Raw genomic sequence first — 23287 nt, 5'->3', positions numbered from 1 at the left:
TTGCTTCTATATAGATGCCTGCTTTACCAACTGGGCTTAACCGGTCCCCAATTAGGTGTATTTTTTAATATCATGATGCCAAACCTTGCTCATAAAAGCCTTTGCTACTGATTTAGGCCCCTCATAACTGTAGATGTTTTGTATTTTAAGCTTTTTAAATCTCCAGATACCCTGCCATCGCTGTCCATGAATTGGGTCTTTTGGAGACCTTAGTAGCAGTATGTTATCGAGAAATATCATACTGTCATCTTTAAATCCAATGAATAGATTTCTGTTTCTGAAAGCTTGGACAAGCTGGTGTTGCTGAAAGAAAAGACAGTCGTACATCCTCTGAGGATCATGACTGCTTGACTGCATGACTGACAACTCAACACAGTCAGACATGAGGCAATTCAAGACTCGTGAAACATCTTACAGTTGCCACTGGGGCTATTCTTGCAGCCACTTTCCTTTATTAAACCATTTAAAGTACCACTGGGGGCTGAAACACAGGATTTTCACACTACAACATACAAAACAATTCAAGATATTTTAAGAAGAGACACAAGAGACACAAAAAAAGATGTCAGCCACAAGTTCCCCATTCACAGTAAACTGTTATTTCAGAAAGTTTTGACACATTTTACAGTTAATACATATTCAATTTTTCAGAGGAACAGAAAATCCTCCCACCATGTCTGACATGCATCACATTTGAAGAAGTATACCAAATTGCTATAAGTTTTTTCTTCCTTCCTTTTCTTAGCTTTGCTGTTACTGCAAGAACTTCACAGTTGAAACAAACCAAAACTAGTACAAAAATACAGGGACATTGTGTTTTGTTTTGGGTTTTTTTTGTTAATTTTAAGAGCATGATTCCAGTGCTCGTTCTTCTGTTTCTAAGAGCAGGTAAGCAGTTGATACTACTTTTTAATTCATGTGTCAAAGAATGTGACGATGAAACTGATTTTAGATTAATGTGCTGTTATATGGGAAGAAAAACTAGAAAATAAATCTGTCAGGTGATTATCACAGTCAGACATTATCTATAAAAACCTGCTCTTATAAGATTCCCTGCAAACATAGTTTATATTTTAACTTAAATTTTGATTTGCACAATGATTTGCACAGCCTTTGTACTCTACTAGTATGTTCAGTGGAATACAGTTTAAAGAATTTTATGCCTGAATTATGTTCCGAAAAAGCTGGGATGGAAGCATTTCTATCAATATGTTTAATCACTGTCTTCTAACGACACTCTATCAGCGTCTGGGGACTAGAACTCTTAATGTTGAAGTACTGAAAGTGGAATGCTTCCTCATGCTATATTCTCAGTTACTGAGCCTGTTATCACACTGGACATTGGCATACTCCGGCACCTTCCAAGCTTCATCCAGGTGCATATAAACTGGAGCTGATTGCATCACATTACTTGCAGCTGTGTGACTGAAAAGCCTCAGGCCTAACCACTTTCTTCACCCTGCAACAAAGAGAGATCAGTGAACAAAAACACACACATAGCCTTCTAAAGTGTATTAATACAAAAACCTAACAATAAAGACATTATTGTTTACTATGCATCACAAATGAAAATATCTGAGTTTTGATTTCTATCTTCATAGACCATAACTTTTTAATTCAAGTGACATAACTATAGCACAGATATTTTTACAGCCCATTTGCCTTAAAAAAAAAAAAAAGGGACGTTTAGAGCTTGATTTTGCACAACAGGGTTGATGTGACATGCTATTTTAAGACAATAAGTCTAGGCGAGACAAAATGGTTGAAAAATAGGTGCTCAGATGTTTTGATACAACATGTGTTCTAAACTCATTACCAAGGTCTGGGTTGGGACTAACAGTTCGTTTGTGGAAGATGTTTTATTTGGGTCGCCAGTGAGTTTTCAGGGTTTTTTTGGGGACATTTATGTCTGCACACATGATAGTCAGACTGGGTTCTCCACCCTTCAGGGCTCACCCTCTCCACTATAATAAAACACAAAAATAATGCACTACCAGCCACCGGATGGTAAAAGAGTCACAGTTATTGATGCTTGGCTACTAAAGAAGAAATGCATTGTTCCAGAGCAGATAGCCACTGAAGGCCCAAGGGGTTGAAGAAAGCCTATGTTACAGAGGTAAAGTGGCTTCTTCCAGGCTTGTAAAACAGAAAAAGCAAAGTCAAGACTAGGCTGAGTCTGGAACTGTGTTATCCATCAGCTCAACTGGCCAGCCGAGGATGGAACAGGAGGACTTGATAAGCAATATCGAAGGAGAGCAAAGATGTTAATTCGTGATGGTTTGTATTTGTAAAAAGTGGGTCACCTTAATAAAGTTAGGGAAAACTTATCACAGCTGAAAAGACAAGCAGAAAAGATGGACCAAAATTGTCACGGTAAGGTACAGCATGTAGCAGGTAGCTAAGGGCTAACCACATTTAGTTTGTTTACTCTAAAATCATTTGCCCACGTGAAATTTAAAGTTTTGGGAGTGGAGAGTCTGGTTCTTGGTGAACTGAATCGGCCATCGTGTGGGCTCTCTCACATTTTCAATATCAGTTAAGATTCTAGAAATCTGTCAGTGTTCCAGGCTGGACGTTTCTTTTCTATGCAGTTTTTTATAGGCATACGCATAGGTGACAGACAAGGCAGTTACGAGTATGATGCAGCCTTTTTTTAAAAACACGTCAGTCAAGATCAGTAAAAACCTAAAGTTAGGGTTTCACATGGGGATGCAAAGCTCACACAACGTTAAAGTTCCCTGCTGGAGCTTTTACGATAAAACCATAGCTTTGGTCTTTCTACGTCCTTTAATTTTTCACAGCCGCTTCTTAAAGTTAATTAAATAGTGCTGTAGTTATGTATGATTCTGCTCAAATACCAAAAAAAATAGCTAACATGAATCCTGATCTCTCTGCAGGATCCTTGAGGGCTTGGTCTGTGACTTTTGAAAACCCTGATCCCTGTGCTTTGGAGGGGTCATCAGTCACGTTCAGGTGCTCGTATAACTACAAATATGGACAAACTGTGACAAAGACTGCATGGTACAAAGGGGAACTAAAGAATGGCACCTGGGAACGTGTGGCGCTCTCAGACCTTCCTTCATATCAGAATCGTTTTCAGTATATTGGCGACCGAGAGCACAACTGTAGCCTGGTTCTCCATGAGCTGCAGCAGAATGACACTGGATATTACTACTTCAGGTTTGACACAGAAAACTATGGCTGGCGCAGTAAGAAATCAGTGTTTCTCTCCATCACGGGTGAGTTTTTGTGTCATTCTCATTTACATTTTCATCTTAAAGAAAAGTAATGTTCTGTGTTTTTACATCGTTTATAAAGCGCTGAGAGCCAGAGTGAACCCTGACACTGTGAGAGCAGGAGACGCCGTGACTCTTGAATGTGAAACCTCATGCACACTTAACAGCACAGTCTGGTTCAAAAATGGACGCCCAGTCACCAAAACAAAGTTCCAGGCTCAGGCAGAGGATTCTGGGAATTATTCATGTGCCGTTGAAGGCCATGAGTCAGAGCGATCACATCCTGTGGCTCTCGATGTTCAGTGTGAGTATTTATTATGATAAAACTGATCTGAGAGACTTGAATTTTACTGCATTGAAGGTTGAAAATGAAGCCAATGGACACCAATTTTAATATGCATATTGTTTAAACAGATAAAAAGACATTAACAACCTGGTTAAGGAAAGATATATAAAGCTTACATAGTAGCATTATAACTAGTCATGTATTTAACTCTTCAGGTATTCCTTATTTCATTTTCTGAGTTATGTGAAGTTATGTCTCTCTCCATCTCTGCAATTCTGGGTTGGTTTGTCACATATTGTGGGTTCGTAGATATACTAGATTAGGAGCAAAATTACTAAGAAGGAGGGTTTTCACATGTCCCATTTAAGAATGTGAATAAAATATGCCTTCACTGTTTTTATAGGCCATTTCTTAATGTAATACAGCCAACATAAATATATACTGTGTTATGTTTTCATCACAGATCCTCCTTTGAACGTGTCAGTTGTTGTGAGTTACCCCAGCATACTCAATGAATCCAGCAGCATCAATCTGACCTGCAGCTGCTCTGCAAACCCTGCAGCAGAAAACTTTACCTGGTTTAGGAGAACAGCCTCTCCCAGCCCCAGCACCTTGATCCAGGTGGGCTCAGGGCGAGTGCTGTCTCTCCTCTCTGTGGAGATGTCCCACGCTTACCTGTACCTCTGCCGGGCCAGGAACACAGTGGGAGAAAACAATTCAAATGAGGTGCCGATAACCATGAGGGAAGAAAGTCAGGGTTTGTATCAACCTAATGTGACAAAAAAAAAAAATCATAATAACGTTAGTAAAACAACTTAGTCAATAAAGGGAAGGGTAAAGACATTCTTTTTTGTTGTCAAACAACAATTTTGTTTAGTCTGAAGAAAATCTGAAATCCTTTTTCTTACAGATCTCTTCACTTTAAACCGAATCTTCCTTCTTGTCGGTGTTGGAGTCAAAGTTTTAATTTTGCTGGTTCTTTCACTGGTTATCATCTGGGCTTGGTAAGTTATAGATAGAATATCTTAATTTGCACTTCTTGAATATTTGTTGATTCTATTGGGCTTTTAATGTTTTGTGAACTGTATTTAATATGAAAACTAGGGCTGTCAAGATCAATAGAAATAATCATGATTAGCTAAAATACATTAGTGCACTATTTGATTTACTGTCCTTTTCGAAACACTTTGTTCAAGCCACTGCAGCCACAGTGATGTCAAATAAGTCCACCACTACTCCTTAACCTGACTTGAGCTTCTGTTTTGAATACATTTTAAGTTCTCTCTTTTATTTGGGATAAGTAGGACCTGATAAGTTTCAAACCAGAGACTTGTATTTGAATAGGGAGTAGTTCACCCAAAAACTACGTTTGCATATAAGGACATCAGGCTTTTCTTACTTTACAACACAAAAAAATAGATAAAAAAAAAATTGAGAGTATTTCAACCAGTTGGTAGGGAGCCAATCAGTCGGTGAGAAATGGTGTTCAACAGTAAGAGACGTATGGTGATGTCATTTCTTTTTTTAATAATGGACCACAGAAGGCCAGGCAAGGCCTCCCATCAGGGGAATAAAGGGAAGAGCTTTCAGGGAGCCCAGACAAATGGGGGGCCCATTGAGGTCAGCAAAATCATGATCCATTATTATTAAGTTAAGCTGTGATAACCTTATTTAATTCTGTTTACCCGAATAACAACCACTATTATCAAAGCAACATATAAATGATTAATGTGACAAAATGGGTAAACAAGTGGCAAAAATTTGTACATACTGGCAAATTGGGTAAATAGTGTGCAAACTGATGAAAAGTGTCCCATTAAGGTTGCAAAAATGGGCAGAAAAATCGAGAGGGATCTCGATGCAGCCAAGGACATCCACTTCATACCAGAAGTCGGACGAGCGCCACATCTTCTTTGTTTTTTTCTTTGTGTGTCGCCGCCATATTAATAGAGGAAGGTCCAGCACATAAAGAAAACAAGTAGATGAAAAATATGTGAGTTTCAGACTAAGAAGCACAGCGATTACATAAGATTTATTCTAATAAATCAATTTATGATCCAAATTCAAGCATCACTTTGCACAGACATGCGATGGGAGATTGGCTGGCTGGACGCCGATGTTGCCACCATGATGACAGAGGCAAGCCACTATGTCATCCAATACAGTAGACGAAGATTGTGCACATTTTCGTAATAAAAGCTGTAATTGCGATCAGATTAACAAATATTTATATAAATACATAAATTCAAAATAGAAATATCTATACATACAGTGCTTAACAAATTTATTAGACCACCACCCAAAGTAAGGTTTATGCCACAGCTGCCCTAAATTTAACAGCATTGGTAATTACCAAAATCATTTTTTATGTTTCTGCAATGGTTAATACACCAATATGTAGAGGCTCTTTAACCCAAATGATATTTTATTGCTAAAATATAAGTATTATTGTTATCCATGAATTTTCAAATTTACTGATTTACAAAAAAACTGACAAAATATTAAAGCACATTAATATTTCTTGATTAATATGTCAAATTATAGTTATTTACTTGCATTCCTGAACAGAAAAATTAGTTTTTAGTGGTTGAATGTTACGCTTCATTATATTCTGACTTCTCATAGAAGCCCAGTGAGCCAGCTCAAATTTGGGTATAAAAAGGTGAATTCAGTTTGAAATGGTGCAACGTGGAGAGCTCACTGAAAATGAAAGAGTCCGCATTAAAGCACTTCATGAAGCTGGATGGTCTCTGAGACAAATAGGGAAAGACATAAAGTGTTCTCACAGTGTGGTCAATTATGCTTTGGAGTCAATTGCCAGGACTGGTGCTTAGAAAATGCGCCAAGGAAGAGGCAGGAAACCAAAGTAAACTGAAGCAGATGTCAGACACCTCAAGATTTTAAGTACTAGAGACTCAGGGAAGACCACTGCTGATCTTCAGGCAGAGATGAATGCTTCTAGATCAGAGTCTGAGTCTCCAGAATGACCATAAGCATACGACTGACGGAACAAGGCTCAAAGGGAAGAATAGCTGCTAAGAAGCCATTATTGAGGCCTGCAAACATCCAGAAATGCCTCAGATTTGACAGGGAGCACAAACACTGGACTGTTGATGACTGGAAGAAGGTACTCTGGACGGACGAGTCCAAGTTTGAACTCTTAGGTCAGCCTTGTCGTGTTTGTGTCCGCAGAAAAGCTGGAGAATGTTTTGATGCCAGATGCACTGCACCCACAGTGAAACACGGTGGAGATTCCATTAGGGTATGAGGTTCCATTTGTGGATACAGCGTGGGCAAATGAGTGAAAATCAACGGTATCATGAACAAGGACGTCTACCACAACATCTTAGTGCATCATGGAATCCCTTCTGGACTGAATCTGATTGGTCGTGGGTTCATATACCAACAAGACAATGACCCCAAGCATACTTCAAAGCTGTGCAGAGACAATTTGACCAAGAAAAATGAATCTGGAGTACTGGAACTGATGGACTGGCCAAGTCAAAGCCCAGAATTGAATCCTATTGAACAAGTTTAGGATTTAGTAGATTCAAAGATTGACCGCACAAAACTTTCATCTAAAGCAAGTCTGTGGGAACAGCTAGGAACTATTTAGAACTCAATAACAAAAGTGACTGTGGAAAAGTACATAAAAACAATGCCAGCAAGAATGCAAGCTGTTATCAAGGCCAAAGGAGGCCATACAAAATATGAAGGTTTTTGGTTATTATGTGTGAAAAAGGACTATTTAGTTGTTTCAGTTTGTTATTTGCCAAATAAATAACAATAACATTTTTACTTTCAAACAGGTTTTTGAAAGATTTCTAAAATATTTGTTTTCTCATTTTTATGACAGGTGGTCTGATAAATTTGTTAAGCACTGTATATGAAACTGTGTTATATATAAAATTATTTCATTTTAAACTATATTTTCATTTAACTGAGAAAAAAATTATGTAAAATTTCCAAAACAATTCCTCCAAAAAATCCAAAGAAAAACCCTGAAAATTCCTTTCAAATATTGGATTTCTGAAGGAAAACGCCCACCCAAATTTCCAAAAAAATTCCCCAAAACTGTACAAACAGGCCTTAACAAGTTCATCCCTGGCTTTGTTAAGGCCAGAAGTAAATTACCACTTGATGCTCTACAGGTCTTGGAATTTGTATTTATTTCTTGAATCTTCATCAATCAATCACATTTCAAAATGCAATAAAGGGTGCGATTAATTGCAATTAACTCCAGAAATCCTGAGTTTGATCGCAATTAAAAAGATCGATCTTTTTACAGCACTAATAAAAACCTATCTCATTTTTATTGTCAAAGGAGGCGAGGAAGCCCCCCTGCTGTTGAAACTGAGGTAAGAAAGCTCAGCTCTGTTTAAATAAAGTAACAAAAAGATTATTTTATATAATAATTTTAATGTTTGTTTCAGGAGGATGGCCGTATTTATGAACTCATCAGCACTGCCAAAATGGATAATAGAGACGGTGTCTGTCAGAGGGAAGTGTCTGTTTGAAGAAACCAGAGATATGCCACGATATTAACTTACAGACATGCCCGGAAACTTGGCACATAACTCTCCCAGGACTATAAAGTGAAGGAAATTAACCAACAACAACTTACCCATGTCTGTGAAAACTTGATGACAAAAGAGCTACAAATGTTATCAATGCCACATTCCTGCTGGTCCTCTCAACAATGTGAACTTTAAAACCTAAACCATCAAATAGAAGTCACAGGATTCAAAATTCACTCATGAGTATGTATCAACTTATGCATGGTGCAATCAGATGTAACCCCATGGAAGAATTAGTGAGGTTTTAAATTTTTGTTGTTGTTGTTGTTTAAAATGAGGTCAGTTGTTTACTGATGTTCTGAAGGCTCAATGCTTTCTATACTATGCTTTTGTTTTTTTGTTTTTTTTAGAAAATTAAAATATCCGTCTCTAAAAATACTGAGATATTAAATACTCATGTATCAGATATAATTCATTTAGCCAGGTTAAAGGCCCTTCAACAGAGTTCTGTAAATAATATGTCTGAACGTTGTCAGTGGTTTGACCTCTAACCTGCAGATATACAGCACCACTGCCTATAACCATTGTTGTCAAATAAGGAAATGCTGCCCCCTGTAGTTTAAAACACTTTCCTACATCAAGTTAAAAGACTTTGAGGCGGTGAAATCTGACTTTGGATGTTCTGCTTGATATTTTAATGACTGTAATTTAATTTTGCCAAATATTTGCTTATTTAGTTATTTCATGTTTGTGATGATGTGTTCATGTGCCTCATATATACGCTTGCATGTATGGTTAGACAATTTGTTAACTGTTCTTCTTGACTAGACCTCTTACAAGAAGAGTTTTACTCTCAGGAAGGTTTTTCTGGCTGAATTTTTTTAAATGGTTAAAGATTCTGTGATTGGACAATATGACTATTAAATAAAGAGACTGTGCTTATGAGGATAAAACCACATGGTTCACAGTCACACAGAGTGACTAACATTACATTAACTTGATTTTTTTATTGAATTGAACAAAACAGCAGCTGAATCTTTTGGGACATTAACTGAGGTGTATGGAGAACACTGCATGTCACGTGTCTTTGAATGGCACAAAGGATTTTGCGAAGACAGAGAGGATTCCCAAGATGATGAACGTTCTCGGCATCCATATCCTGACACGCCAGGTGGACTGCTCCATTTATCTTTTGCATGGATATAATTTGCATTCATTTGGGAAAGCTCCCATAGAGGATGTGAAGGGCAGGACTTTTCAAAAAAAATTCTCAGAAGGTGATTGGATAAACCTTCTGTCTGTCACATTCATGACAGGCCAATCAGGGGGACAAGATAGAGTTAGGTTGTACGCATGCCCAGCTCCAGCTTCACAGGAAAACACTCCCATAGTGCACAACAGTGGAGCAAAACTTACACCAAGGCCGGTCAGGAGAGGAGTGAAAACATCTTTAGTTTGGTTTTTCTCTTTTTTTAATAAAGAAACATGTATAATTAAACTATACAAAATTTCGACTGCTAATTGCTTTAGCTGTATAACTATTGTATCCACTGGCAGTAAAATTTAACCTCCTTGTAATGATCCCATCTTTTCCTTCTCTCAAAGCTGTTGGCAAAAACGGGTCATAAGTGGCAAGAAAGCGGCAAAAAAGGGCAAAAATGAGTTAAATGTGGCCAAAAGTTTTTTACAAAGCAGCAAAAATGGATTTAAAGTGCATTTAATCATCAATAAATCACAGCTGGAGAGGGCCTATGTTCTGGATTTTTCTGGGGCACAGTCACTTTGGTGGGTGATCCTGCTCAAAGGTTTTGAGTCTTTGTCAGAAGTTAAAAGAACAACAGAGGTTCTGAGATAACTGTCTCAAGAAGACCTACAACACTGCTTTGACCAGTGGAAGACCTGAATGCAGCGGTGTGTTGATGCAGAAGGAGAGGATTGAAGGAGAAAGACCGTGAAAAATGTTTACGTTCAACAAAGTTGTCCTCCAGCATTGGTCTAGTTTTGTATGTTATCATTGTTGTAGTTAATATGTGTAATCTCATTTTGACAGCCAACATTAACCAACATTTAAAAACATTAACACTTTTCTCTTCTCACTTTATTATGAGCATCAGACAAATGCTTCTAAAAACAGACTGATGCTTTAAAGAGTTGATGTTCAGTTCATTTTGTACATGGATGACCGGGCGTCAGAGTCACTGTCCTGCTGGTTTTTCACCCTCCTCTTAGTCTCCTCAGGCTCTGGTCTGTATCTATGTAGGCCTTATCACAACAACAGTTTACCCAGAATCACACAGTCCCCACTGCCTACAGCTTTTAATTGGTTCATTAGGATTAGATTTTCCATCATCTTCTTGTTCATCATCGTCATCCCAAACAGGCTTTCATGCTGGACGTTGCCCAAACAGTAAAGGGTTTGTTGTTCTGGTCTAGTTTATGTACCAGTGCTAAAAATAGCTCTAGATGTCATCTGTGGTCTTCATATGTGAAACATACAGCACCAGTATAACAACAAAACAAGTTTGGTCATGTAAGGGTTAATATTATCGTTTCTAAGGTAGTTTTTTACATTTTAATTTAAAACTGGGTCAGTTGATTCCTTGCAACAGCTTTTAGCTTTTCCACAGCACAACTAGATAGATAAAGTTATTTAAACAATTTCTCTGATTCTATCAGTTTTTAAATTAAGCCATCAGCTGAGTTCATCCTCATTAAGTCCAGTGCATTGAAATCCACAACATTAGAAGTTTTTATCTGGTTTCCTGATTGTGCAGCAGCATCAGCCTGGAGATCCTCTGTCTCTCTGTGTAGGCGCTGTCAACAGTCCAGGGAAAATGTTTCCCCTCTGTGAGCAGGATTTCAGGTCTGAACAGGCAGAACTACACTGAGGTATGACGTGACAATATTTTGTCCTTGCTGCACTGGGGTGTAAACACAACAGTGTCTGAGAAAGAGAGAAGCATCAGGATGTCTCTTTGCTAACATCAGTGCAAATAAAAATGCTTCTGGTCAATCCTGGTCTCGATGATCCTTTACAATTCTGCTTCACTTGTGGCTGTGGGGGAATACGACTGGTTTCTAGATGGCTTACGTTTCCTGAAAAAGAAATACAGAAAAATAGCAGATGAAAAAATATTAAAACACTGAATATTTTCTAAAAAAAAAAAAAAAAAAAGCACAGCTTAAACATTTTGGGGTAATATTTACACCAATTAAAGCACCATCTAAATTTATAGCCATAACAATGTGGTTTTCTTTTTCCTATATTCACAGCTCATGAACCCATCACTACATAAACTTTGCACTAAAGTAAATTTGTCTTTGGTAGATTATTTTTGTTGTAACAATGCTTCTTTGCAATACTAAATCTTTTACTGTGGGATGCCTGTTTATTACCCTTTAAATGGTACCACATTTGTAAGGATCATGCATTTGTGGGATGAGCAGCACAGCTGAGTATGTGGGTTACGCCCATGAAAATGTGCTAATGCCAAACAGCTTATTCTGCCATCGACCCTTGTTTGTTTGGTGGATTGGACGATTGATGTCTGAAGAAACAAGACATTGGCAATTTAACAGTTTATTCATTTAACAGGCAGGGGCCTCAGTAGTATGTGGAAGAACCGTACATAGCCACAACAGCCTGGCTCCTCCTCCTCATGCTGGTCACAAGCCTGGTCACACACTACTGTGGGATGGTATCCCATTCCTCACTCTGGCAGGAACAGCACGCCTAAAGCTGATCCCACGAATATTCAGTGGGGTTTAGGGCAGAACTGCTGGAAGGCCATTCCATCCTCTCCATTCCCAAATTCTGGAGGTAGTCCCTGATGAACGAAGTTCTGCTGGAGCGAGCATTGTCATCTTGCATGATAGAGTCTTGGACTGTGGAGATATGGTATTGCCACTGGTTGCAGAATCTTGATATCTCTTTGCGTTGAGATTTCCTCCAATGGTGACAAGCCTTGTTTTTCCAGTGAGGGAGATGCACACCCACAGATGTAAGTCAATTGATGCAGCAATCAGCACAACGTTCTCCCCGTCTTCTCCACACTTGACCCTATTCAACTGCTGTAGGCAGAATCTGGAATCATCCCTGAACATAATGATCCTCCACATGTTCAGGTTGTTGTGCATGTGTTGCCGACACCAGCGCAAATGAGCCTGACAGTGAAGGGCCGACATGACAGGCCTCCTGGGAGCCTTATGAGACCTGAGATTGGCTGTGTGAAGTCTATTCTGGATTGTCTGGGAAAAGAGCCATCAGCCATATTGTCCTGTATATTTCTACTGCAAATCTATAGAAGACAGTCTCTGGTTCCTAAGTGCTCACGGTGAGGAGACTGTCTTCTTAGGTTGTCGGAACAAGAGTCAATAGCAAAATAAGCTGTTTGGCATTGGCAGGGAAGATTTGGCAATTTTTTCATGGGTGCAACCCACATACTCAGCTCTGCTGCTCATCCCACAAATGCATGTTCCTTACAAGTGTTGTACCATTCAAAAGGGAAATAAATAGGCTTTCCAACAGTATAAGATTTATTGCCAAGAAGCATTGTTACAACAAATAAATAATCTACCAAACACAAATGTCCTTACTTATTGTGCTAAGTTTCTATTAAAGCCAATTATATAAAAGTCACATTGAGAGTCTTTATATATATGGAGTGCAGTTTTTGTTGAGAAAAACTCAGTTCAACATAATAAATAGAGCAGAGTTAAGGAGAGCTGAGCATCACATCTCCATTCGTCATCTTTCACTATCGTTTTGACTGTGATGGAATTTCTAAAGAACCCAATTGGCTGTAAGAGAAACACAGAACTCACCGCATTATTACAAAGACTATTATGGCAACAATAGCCAGCAAAACACCAATGGTCACTCCGATTAGTGTCCATCTGCCTCCTGAAGACTCTGACGGAGTGAGAGCTGAAGTGGACACAACAGTTATTAGAGATTAACTTTATCTTGGCCCAACTTTATCAGAAAGTGTTTCTAATACAATGTAAATCTAGACCTGGGATCAAGACCAGCCCTTTTATTGGATCATGCTTGAATGTTTTTCTAAGACTTTGTTCTGCAAAGATCTTGACATGTTGCTAAAAATCCCAAGCTCCTATATTATGGTTAACAGCTGTTCATTAACGCACCTCTGGAGCTGTTGAGAGTCACACTGTAAGTCTGTGATCCATGTTTGTTTCGTGCCACGCAGCAGTGCAGCCCGGGTTGGTCGACAGTGATGTTTGAGCTGCTGAGCATCAGGCGACTTCCTGTAGGTTTAGCCAGAGTTTGTCTCGCCTTAAAAAAGCTTTTATCTGCTTTAGGGAGACACGCTGCGCCCGTGTACCAGGCGTATGTGTGGACAGGTGGATTAGCATCACTGCTGCAGGTCAGAGTCACAGGATCATCTTGTAGCTCACCGGAGGGCAAGACTGAGACCGCCATGTTTAGAGGAGGGTCTAGACAGGACAGTGATCAATGGTATGTTACACTTTCATTCAGTTACTTTACAGTGAAAACAACATCGAATCACAAAGGAAAGCAAAGTCTTTCACAGTACTTAGAGTGTAGGGGGAAGTTTCATCAACAAAGGAGGGATTTCTTATGCAATAGGTCTGTCGACTGCACTGTGCTGAACTAATGCCAGCATTAATGCCTTGGTGAGGAAACACTCAAAGTGGTTGCAAAACAGACTGATATTAATACTGATAATACTTCATGATCTATTAAAGCAAATAAGACTGTCAGGAACAAGAATTGGCATTTCTATGTGGTCATTTTAATGTCTGTAACCACTGCTAGGAGAACATGTCAGAACAGACGATTTCCATCATGCTAACACAACTGCCTTTTTTTTTTACATTTTGCACAGCATGGATTTAAAGAGGGTGATATTTTTGACTAGTAAAAGGCAGCAGGATGTATAAGACAAAATAAGCAAGGAAATTAGAGGCACCAGTTTTGAGAACCAAAACAGACACAAACCAAAAGACCCTCACAGGTGTATACAGCAATAGCTTTAAAAGATGCTTTCTCTCTTTCTTTGGTACCTATCTGGCTTCAATAAAACATCTAAATTCTGGCCCACATTACAAGGTAATTGTGCCAGTTTTCAACCTGATTCCCCCTCTTTGACTGGAGTCAGCAAAAGCCCGATTATCGCATGGTTCTAGAGATTTTCTTGTAAGATTTTCCTGTGGTGTGTAAAGCGTGATCTTTTCCTCTCTGATCTTATCGTAATATGATCAGAACTGCTCCAACTTGAGACTGTAGATATTAAATATGATCAATCTCTAGAACCAATAATCTTGCCATATGGGGTGAGCACTAAGGACAGCCAAGCTGGTATGAGCAGGATTATTACATAAAATGGAACAATTTCAAATCAGGAAGCAAGCTGAAGGAGGAAGCACAACAAACACAGCCATGTCAATGACAGTAACAGCAGATAGCTAAAAACTGGCTAAATTTAACTTCTGTACTCTAAAGGTACACTTGATTTTCAGTTTTGAGAGTTGAGACTCTGAGTGAACAGGATCCTTTAGTGTGTGCTGTGGTGTCTATGTCAGTGCAGACCACACACAATAAGAGCAAAACTGTGTTTATACACTGATGGACAAAAGTATTTGGACACCTTACCATTACACCAACTGGGACTGTGGTGACTTTGCATTCAAGATCATGTACTTTTATGGAATTAGCCCCTTTTTTCATATGCAACAGCCTCCACTGTTCTTGGAAGGCTTTCAACAAGATTTTGAAGTATTTTTGTGGAAAATCTTGCCCATTCATTCTGAAGAGCATATTTGAGGTCGGCAATGATGTTGGATGAGAACGCCAGGTTTGCAATCTCCGTTCCAGTTCACCCCAAATGGGGGTTTAGGTCATGTCTTTGTGCAGGCCAGTCAAGTTTTTCCACACCAAACTCATCAAACCATGTCTTTATGGTCCTTGCTTTGTGCATTGGGGCACAGTCATGTTGGAATAGAAAAAGACCTTCCACAAGTGGTTGCAACAAAGTTGGAAGCATAGCATTGTCCAAAATGTCTAAGTATGCTGAAGCCCTTAAGATGCTATACCCTAAACTGGAGATAAGAAGCCTAGCCCAAACCAAAAAAAAAAAGCAGCCCAGTACCATTATCCTCAACAAAACTTCACAGTTGGCAACAGTGCAGCCAGGCAGGTAATGTTCTCCCAACAAACTTAGAATCTCCCACCTGACTGCCAAAAAGAGAAGCAGTTACAGTCTAGTGTTGGTGTGCTTTACACCACTCCATCCAACACTTGGCATTGGACTTGGAGATATGAGGTTTGCAAGCAGCTGCTCGACTATGGAAACTCATTACATGAAGCTTCCACCACAGTTTTTGTGTTTACATCAAGAAAGAGCACTGACAACATTTATTCACCATGCTCCTAAGCAGTCACTGAACCCGCTTTGTGTTTTTATGTAGTCCTCTGCTTCACAGCTGAGTTGCTGTTGTTCCTAAACGCTTCCACTTTCTGAAAATATCACTTACAGAACATTGTGGAAAATGCAGCAGGGACAAATTTCACAAACCTTCTATTGCAAAGGTGGCATAAATCACAGTACTGTGGTTAAAGTCACTAAGCTCTTCAGAATGACCCATTTTGTATCACAAATGTTTGCAAATGGAGACCGCATGGCTCGGTGATGATATATAATACATCTGTGGTAACAGGTCTGATTAAAACACCTGAATTCAATCATTAACAGGTATGGCTAAATACTTTTGTCCATATAGTGTTTCAACATGTGTGAGGTCTCTCACATTAAAAATGGTTACGATTTTAAAAATCTTGTAGTGTGCATGCCATGCTTTGATTTACTGATGTTTTGACGTAGGATTTAATTTTCTAATTTTCTTTTTTGGAAAATTATAAAAATCTCCTTGTGTTTTCCAAAATATCCTGTCATGTGTCATGTACCAGATGAAACCAACACACTGACCTGGCAGTATGACACCACTGGCATAAAACATTAATGCTACGCCGTCAATTCGAGTCCTTAGTGCATGGTATACCTGTGGTGCAGCAATGTGGATTAAAAGGTCATCCATTTCTTGTGTCTATGAAATAACTAGGGGCAAAACAGTGAAATGGCTCTCTAATGGCTCCTATGTAAGAGCTTGGTCTTTGAACCCACTTGTCCACGATTAACACATCACTAACTCTATCACTGATGAAAGGAAAATAAAGGACATTCCGTGGTAGACTTACATTTATCTAACATTACATATCAGTACCACAGTTAAGGAGGAACTTCCACTCACACTGGACATCGATGTGAAGCATTGCTGAGTTCTGCAATTTTCCCACGCTCTCTATTTGACAGTAGTAGCTTCCAGAGGCTTCAGATGTGATGTCATTGATGCTCCACACCTGTCCATAGTGCCTCAGACTGCTGCTTGTGTTTTTATACCATCTGAAATGGGTCTGTGGCGATGCTCCAGGGCTGCAGCAGGCCAGACGTAAGGACCCACCCTCTCTGATGTCACTGGCTGGACTCGCTGACACTGAGGCTGCACTGGAGGATTCTGCAGAGAAGAAAGAGGGAAAGTGACTGCTCAAGCAACTGCTTTGGAATAGGTTATTGTAAAATTACTTATTTACTGTACGTACAATCCCCTCCAAAAGTATTGGAACAGTTGGCCCAAGTCCTTTGTTTTCGCTGTAGACTTTCAACATTTGGGTTTGACATCAAAAGATAAATCTGACACAAGAGATTAACATTTCAGCTTTCATTTCCAGGTATTTACGTCTGGATCTGATACACCATTTTGAAGATAGCCCTCTTTGTTTGAACCCACCCATTTTTCATGTGAGCAAAAGTACTGGAATATGTGACTGACAGGTGTGTTTTGTTGCCCAGGTGTGTCCTATTGCTTTGATTATTCAAATAATAGATAGTGCTGAATGTCCATGCTCAGTTTCAGATTTGGATTTTGCCTGTGCAGACTGCATTTATAGTTGAGAGGTGTAACCAACATGAAAACCAGAGAGCTGTCTATGAGTGAAAAACAAGTGATTGTGAAGCTGAGAGAAGATGGAAAATCAATCAGAGCCACTGCACAAACATTGGCCAAAGCCATTAAAACCATTTGGAATGTCCTGAAGTAGAAAGAAACCACTGGTTTACTCATTACAATCTTACAATTTTACACGCACAGGCCTACTCTCGCTCCCTCTATCTCAGTCACAGGCATAATGGACTACAAAAAGCAGTGCTTTGTTGCATACCACATGAAGTGAATGCAGGTGTTTGATAGGGTCATAGAGTCACACTGTGTGGTCCAGTGAGAAAGTTACACAAGTGTGATGTGGAAATATGAGGCCTGTTTACATCTCTGCTCATAAATGTTCAACAACTTTCTGTTTACAGTGAATAACTTAGCATTGTGGGTTGTACTTGATTTCAATGAAATTGCATAGTTTATTTTATAAGTATTTACATATAAGTCAAGAAATATATTTGTTAAATAAATATAACATTATTTTTAACAAATATTACTCCCTGTGATGTTTTTATATGAAAAAAACAGAACTTTTGTTGCAGAAATAAAAGAAATCCATACATGTCCACAACAACCCTGACTAGCTGGTTGACTTTCATATCTACTTCCTGATTGGGTAATCTGAAAAATAAAACCTGAAGAGGCAGGATCACAATTTTACCAACAAATAACTTTTTGCAAATGTATTTCTTAGTGTGGAAGTCAAAGGGTTAGTGTCAGAGTGAATCCAGATATCTACTAAGTAATGCCAATTAAACAACAATATTAAATGTAAAATAAGTGACTGCATAAATATTTACCTCCTTTGGGTCAGTCTTTAGTAGATACACCTTTGGTTTTACTCACAGCTCTGAGTTTGTGTGGATAGGTCTCAGTCAGGCTTGCACATCTGAACACTGCAATTTTACTCTATTCTTCTTTGCAAAACTGCTCAAGCTCTGTCAAGCCGAATCGGGGTGGGTTATTAATTCATAAAAATCAATGAAGGGGTAAAACATTTAAGGGGATGGTTAATTTACACAAGTGTACATGAACTGGACATGAAGGAGGTGTCCATTGCAAGGGTTAAAACATTTTTAGGGTTATTTAAGCAATGCTATATCAGGTATTAATATTTATGCTACATACTGGTTGGATAGAAATAACGGCTCAAGCTGACAACTTTTGTGAGTAGCTGGACACGACTCCCAGTTGAGTAATGATTTCCTTTTTTCTGTGTTTGTTGCTGTTCTAAATTTGATTGATTAAATAAATAAATAAATAAAAAAATAGCCATTTTAAAGACCAGCTCTTGTTGCTGAGCTAAATAAAATAATCCAAAAAACTCCAAAAAGAGCCAGACACCATCATATGCAGTCTGAGATATTGAATTTCAAACTGTTTTCAGCACAGGGCAAAGAATCAAGACTAACCACTTGGTAGCTGAAAGCCCAAAACTGGGCTTTTAGACAAACAATGAGCTATCCCACCTTTTCTAACAAAACAGCAATTTTTCACATCTGCAACTGTTTTGACATTTCTCTTCAAAGATTTCTAAATCAGGTTAATTACAGTTTAAAACCCTTGCTAGGTTTCTGTGATTCACAGAGGATGACAAAGCATGGCAACAGAGAGAAAAACAGGAAAACAACACAATCGGACTCCACAGAGGCCTTTCTCAGTCACTACCGTAAAAGTCTTTGTGGTAAAAGAACACCACCACTTCCCCACATCAGTACACATGAAATGAGGAAGAATTTGACAGCACTAATACCTTAAATCACTTTAAATCCCCTCATGTTAAATCAGCACTGATGTGTAGCATATTGTCTCTACATGTTTGACTGAAAGTTATTTTGTAACCAATATTAATGCAGGAATTGTCCAGGAAAATCAGCGCTATAAAATGCTAGCCATGTCTTGTTGAGTTCATGCAGTCTGTGAGGAGTTTCGGTTCATCTTCTCTAAATAGCACAAAGTGAGAAACAAACAATTGCTCAAGGGAAGTGGTTAAAACTAGATAAAAGTGCTCAGACTCAGGCACTATTTGTCCAAGAATGTAACTGAGACAAGTAACTCAACAACTAATAATTAAGCTTTTGGTTTGCATCTGAAATAAATCAATACTGAAGAAACCTCAGACAAACAGTATGTAGTTGAATGAGACATACAGAGTCTCTTGTGCCAGCCTTCATCAACATTTCCTCCTACAGCTGTATGGGTTGGGTGTTTTTCTATATATCGTACAATATTACCAGTGGTTTTTCAGTGGTATGTGCCTAATTGCTTTAATTCCATCCATCCATCCATCCATCCATCCATCCCTTTCAAAAAGAGGCAAAGGAGTCAAAATCACACTTTAAGAGATAAATCAACAATGAAATCACACTGAAACGTTAAACAGTTTTTACCGTGATCTACGGCGTGGATTTATTTTCCAACAAGACAATGACCCAAAGAATACAAAAAAAACTACACAGAAAAGTTTTAAAGACAACAAGGTGAATGTTCTGGAAAGGACGAGTCAAAGCCTAGACCTCAATCTAATAGAGAATTTGTGGCTGGACTCCAGAAGGGTTTTTCAGGCCCATCCCCATTCAACCTGACAGAGCTTGAGCAGTTTTGCAAAGAATGGAGTAAAATTGCAGCGTCCAGATATGCAGGCCTGATTGAGACCTATCCATACAAACTCAGTGCTGTATTGCAGCCAAAGGTGAATCTACTAAAGACTGACTTGAAGGGATTAAATATTTATGCACTTATTTTACATTTAATATTGTTGTTTAATTTGCATTATTTGGCAGAAATCTGTTTTCACTTTGACATCAAAGAGTGTTTCGTTTTTGGTCAAGAAAGCCAAATTGCATTGACCATGATTGATTTATGAGTCTATTTAACACATTTTTCCTATAACATCCAACTCCAACAACAAATGGCTGATTTTTCAATGAGATAAAAAGGCGAGTATTTTTTCTTGAATGAAGTGATAATTACTGATATGGTACAGATTATCATGTTTATTAAAACCAGAGGTAGTTCTATGGTCAGTGACTCATCCTTACCTGCTACCAGCACCTGTACTCCTCTCTGCTCTGGCATCTTCTGTGTCGGGTGACTGGTTATGACGTAAAAAACGTACGTGCTGCTGTCTGACTGCCTCAAGTCAGAAATCCTAAGTGAGCAGTTCTTTGTTCCTGGTTTCCCCAGGTACTCCACCCTGTTCTGGTAGGATGGATCAGGGAAGATACCATCGCTGTGGAAGACATACCTAAGACAGGCAGATAGATAAACAGACATTTAGACACTGTGTCTAAAACTTTTATATGAACTGTGTGTGCACCTTTAAGATACCTAGGTGTGATACAGCGGCTGTCCTCGAGACACCACATCTCAGACACAACTTCCCCTCCAGTCTAAAAAAAAAAAAAAACAAGTTTTCATTACTATACACACACTGAGCGTTTGAACAAGAGAAATGTTTTTGCCATCCTGACTCTATAACAACATTCCTGTATATTGTGACTTCATATTCTAGCCCCATCAGAGAACTCTTGTGTCGAGAAACACTCGATTTCCTACAGCTGCTGACAAAGCCTTCTTTTGTTGAGTCACCTGAGTGGAGAGCTGAGTTTCGCTGGAACTTTGAGGGTAGTCATAGGAACAAGGAAGAACTACAGACGAACCAGTCACAGCGCAGATAGGACCAGAGGGGAGATGAACAGACCAATCACCAGCAAGAACACCTGGAGGACAGAGGACATGTTTTAATGCAGTATAATCATTGGGTTATATTAAATTATGCAGCATTTTCTCAAGAATCAATAAATTCTTATGGATTAAGGGATAAAACATTTTACTGTTAACTCATGGCAAAAATAATACTGTTACATTTCTGAGACAGATAAAAGCCCTTCTTGGAGCACAAGACCCTTGTGATGACCCTTGACTACCTTTGCCTGATGGTAATACCACCTATGATTATAGTTTGTCAGGACTTCTCAGAACAATGTCAAAAAAAGTAGGAATGCACTATGTTATTGGTATGATACAGGTACTAGCAGATATGAAAATTTCTGCCAACATTTCTAACCAACATATTGGCTTTTATTATCATATCATATCAGCAGTTAAATCAGCAGCATGAATAAGTTTGTTGAGTTTTAGTCAGGACCAACAGACTTGCAGTGCTGATAAAAATTATTCACCCCTTTGGATGTTTTACACTTTTATTTATTTTACCGATCAATCATGGCAAAAATGATTTGGCTTTTTTGACTAGATAACATTTTAAAAAATCCTCTTTAATGTCAAAGTGATGACATAGTTCTATAATGCAATGCCAATTAAATGAAAATATAGAATCTGAAATAAGTGGCTGCATAAAAATTTTCTACCTCTTTAAAGTGACTGAACTAATTCAACAGAGGTCCAGCCAACTAGTGGTCTCACAATTAGTGAATTGGAGATCATGTGTGCAGTGAATGTGACTGAAGTGATTGTAGTATAAAGACACCTGTATCTGGAAGGTCCAGTCACTAGTTAATCAGTATTCCTTGCAACCATTACACCATGAAGAAAAAAGAACACTCAAAGCAACTCAGAGCAACTCAGAGAAAAGGTTATTGAAAAGTACAAGTCAGGGGATGGAGACAAAACATTTCCAAGGCACTGAATATCTCTCAGAGTTCAATCAAATCCATCATCAACAAATGGAAGGAATATGACACATATGTAGATCTGCCTAGATCGGGCCGTCCTCACAAACTGAGTGACTCAATGGTCAAGTGGAAGAAATTTTTTTTGTTATGATGAGACCAAAATGGTGCTTTTTGGCCATCAAGATATTATGTTTGGCAGACACCAAACACTGCACATCACCACAAACACACCACCTCAACTGTGAAGCATGGTGATGGCAACATCATGCTGTGATGATGCTTCTCAGCAGGTAGCCCTGGAAGGTGTGTAAAGGTAGAGGGTGAAATTAATGCACCAAATATGGGAAAATCCTGGAGACCAATATTAATCAGTCTGCATAAGAACTATTGCAGACTCAGTGCTGTGATTGCATCTACTAGATACTGACTGTAAGACGCTGATTTTTTTTGCAGGCAGTCATCCTACATTACATTTTTCATGTAATTGTCATTACTCTGTAGAAGAATGTTTCCACTTTAACATCAAATAGGTTTTGGTCATTTTTTTGGGTCAAAAAAATCAAATCATATTGACCATGATTGATTTATAAATCAGTTAAAAGGGTAAAACATCCAAGGTGAATACTTTTTATAGGCACTGTATCAGCTGGATTTCATCCAAAATTCAATATCTAAAACAGGCTGCAGGGGAGAATTGTTTTACTGCAGATGTCCACAGTATTCAAATAGAAGCATACTGCCAATTTGTTACCAGAGAAAATGACATCTATTTTTCAGGCAACTACAGTATAGTAAAACACCATAAGGACACAGAGTTGCACATCTGCCATAACATAGCCCCCATGAATTTTCAAGCAAACATCAACAGTATTCATAAGATATTATTTTGCAAGTTGAAAGTAAAGGTTTAATCTGTGAATATCCTTCCAACTTTACCTAAATTGTTTTCATTCACTTGTTTGAGTGCTGACTCTCTTACCTCTGAGACAGACTGTGAGCAGCAGCCAGATCCGTGCAGCTCCTCCAGCCATCTTCACCTCCTGCTGAAGCCTTAACTTGAGCTGTTGTGGTCTCACCTCCTCTTCTCCACTGTTCCTCTCCTTTTCAAACCACTTTTTGATTCGGTGATCCCTGTTAAGCCTACAGCTCTGCTCTCCTCTCTCCTCCTTACTCAAAGGCAAACATTTCCCCTTAATGAACAAGTCTTAAAGGTCAGGTCGTCTAACTTCTCCTTTATTTTCTCTTTCATGCGGAACTGTGAGGATGACTGTGGTTTCATGCCACCAAATTGAACTTAAAATACATTAACAAGTTGCTGGTTTAGGGACAATAGCCTGTACGCTTTGAGAAAATATTGGGCTCAGACCACTGTTAAAAAAACAATAGCTGAAATCCTCACACCCGCTTCTCTTCATTCCATATGAACTTGTGTATTTCTATGATCATTTACACTTGTGGGACAATGTGCTCACCTGCAGCAGGTCTGCAGGCTCAGCGAGGGCTCTCGTGCACCGTTTGTCCACTCAGAGACGCACGTTGACGTCACATGTGCCCCCCTCTTCTGTTTAGTTGACCACC

The 23287-nt window shown here is 38.8% G+C and overlaps 2 protein-coding genes across 2 annotated transcripts; one reads left to right on the top strand and one right to left on the bottom strand.

The window, feature by feature from the left end:
• The first annotated feature begins 759 nt into the window (after positions 1-759).
• Positions 760-8403, top strand: LOC121514139 (B-cell receptor CD22-like). Its single transcript, XM_041794235.1, has 7 exons — positions 760-888; positions 2898-3239; positions 3319-3540; positions 3986-4279; positions 4433-4526; positions 7847-7880; positions 7956-8403. Exons 1-7 carry the CDS (start codon positions 852-854, stop codon positions 8037-8039), a joined length of 1107 nt encoding a protein of 368 aa, XP_041650169.1. The 5' UTR covers positions 760-851; the 3' UTR covers positions 8040-8403.
• A 1734-nt stretch (positions 8404-10137) lies between these two features.
• On the bottom strand, positions 10138-23068 carry LOC121513856 (sialoadhesin-like). The gene is made up of 8 exons (XM_041793862.1): positions 22689-23068; positions 20664-20794; positions 20403-20464; positions 20114-20319; positions 16332-16595; positions 13188-13496; positions 12864-12966; positions 10138-11135 (listed from the first exon to the last, which is right to left on the bottom strand). Exons 1-8 carry the CDS (start codon positions 22738-22740, stop codon positions 11072-11074), a joined length of 1191 nt encoding a protein of 396 aa, XP_041649796.1. The 5' UTR covers positions 22741-23068; the 3' UTR covers positions 10138-11071.
• Positions 23069-23287: the final 219 nt, after the last annotated feature.

The sequence above is a fragment of the Cheilinus undulatus genome, linkage group 8 (assembly GCF_018320785.1).
Source record: "Cheilinus undulatus linkage group 8, ASM1832078v1, whole genome shotgun sequence".
Taxonomy (NCBI): Eukaryota; Metazoa; Chordata; class Actinopteri; order Labriformes; family Labridae; genus Cheilinus; species Cheilinus undulatus.
This window is presented reverse-complemented; position numbering and strand designations above follow the sequence as displayed.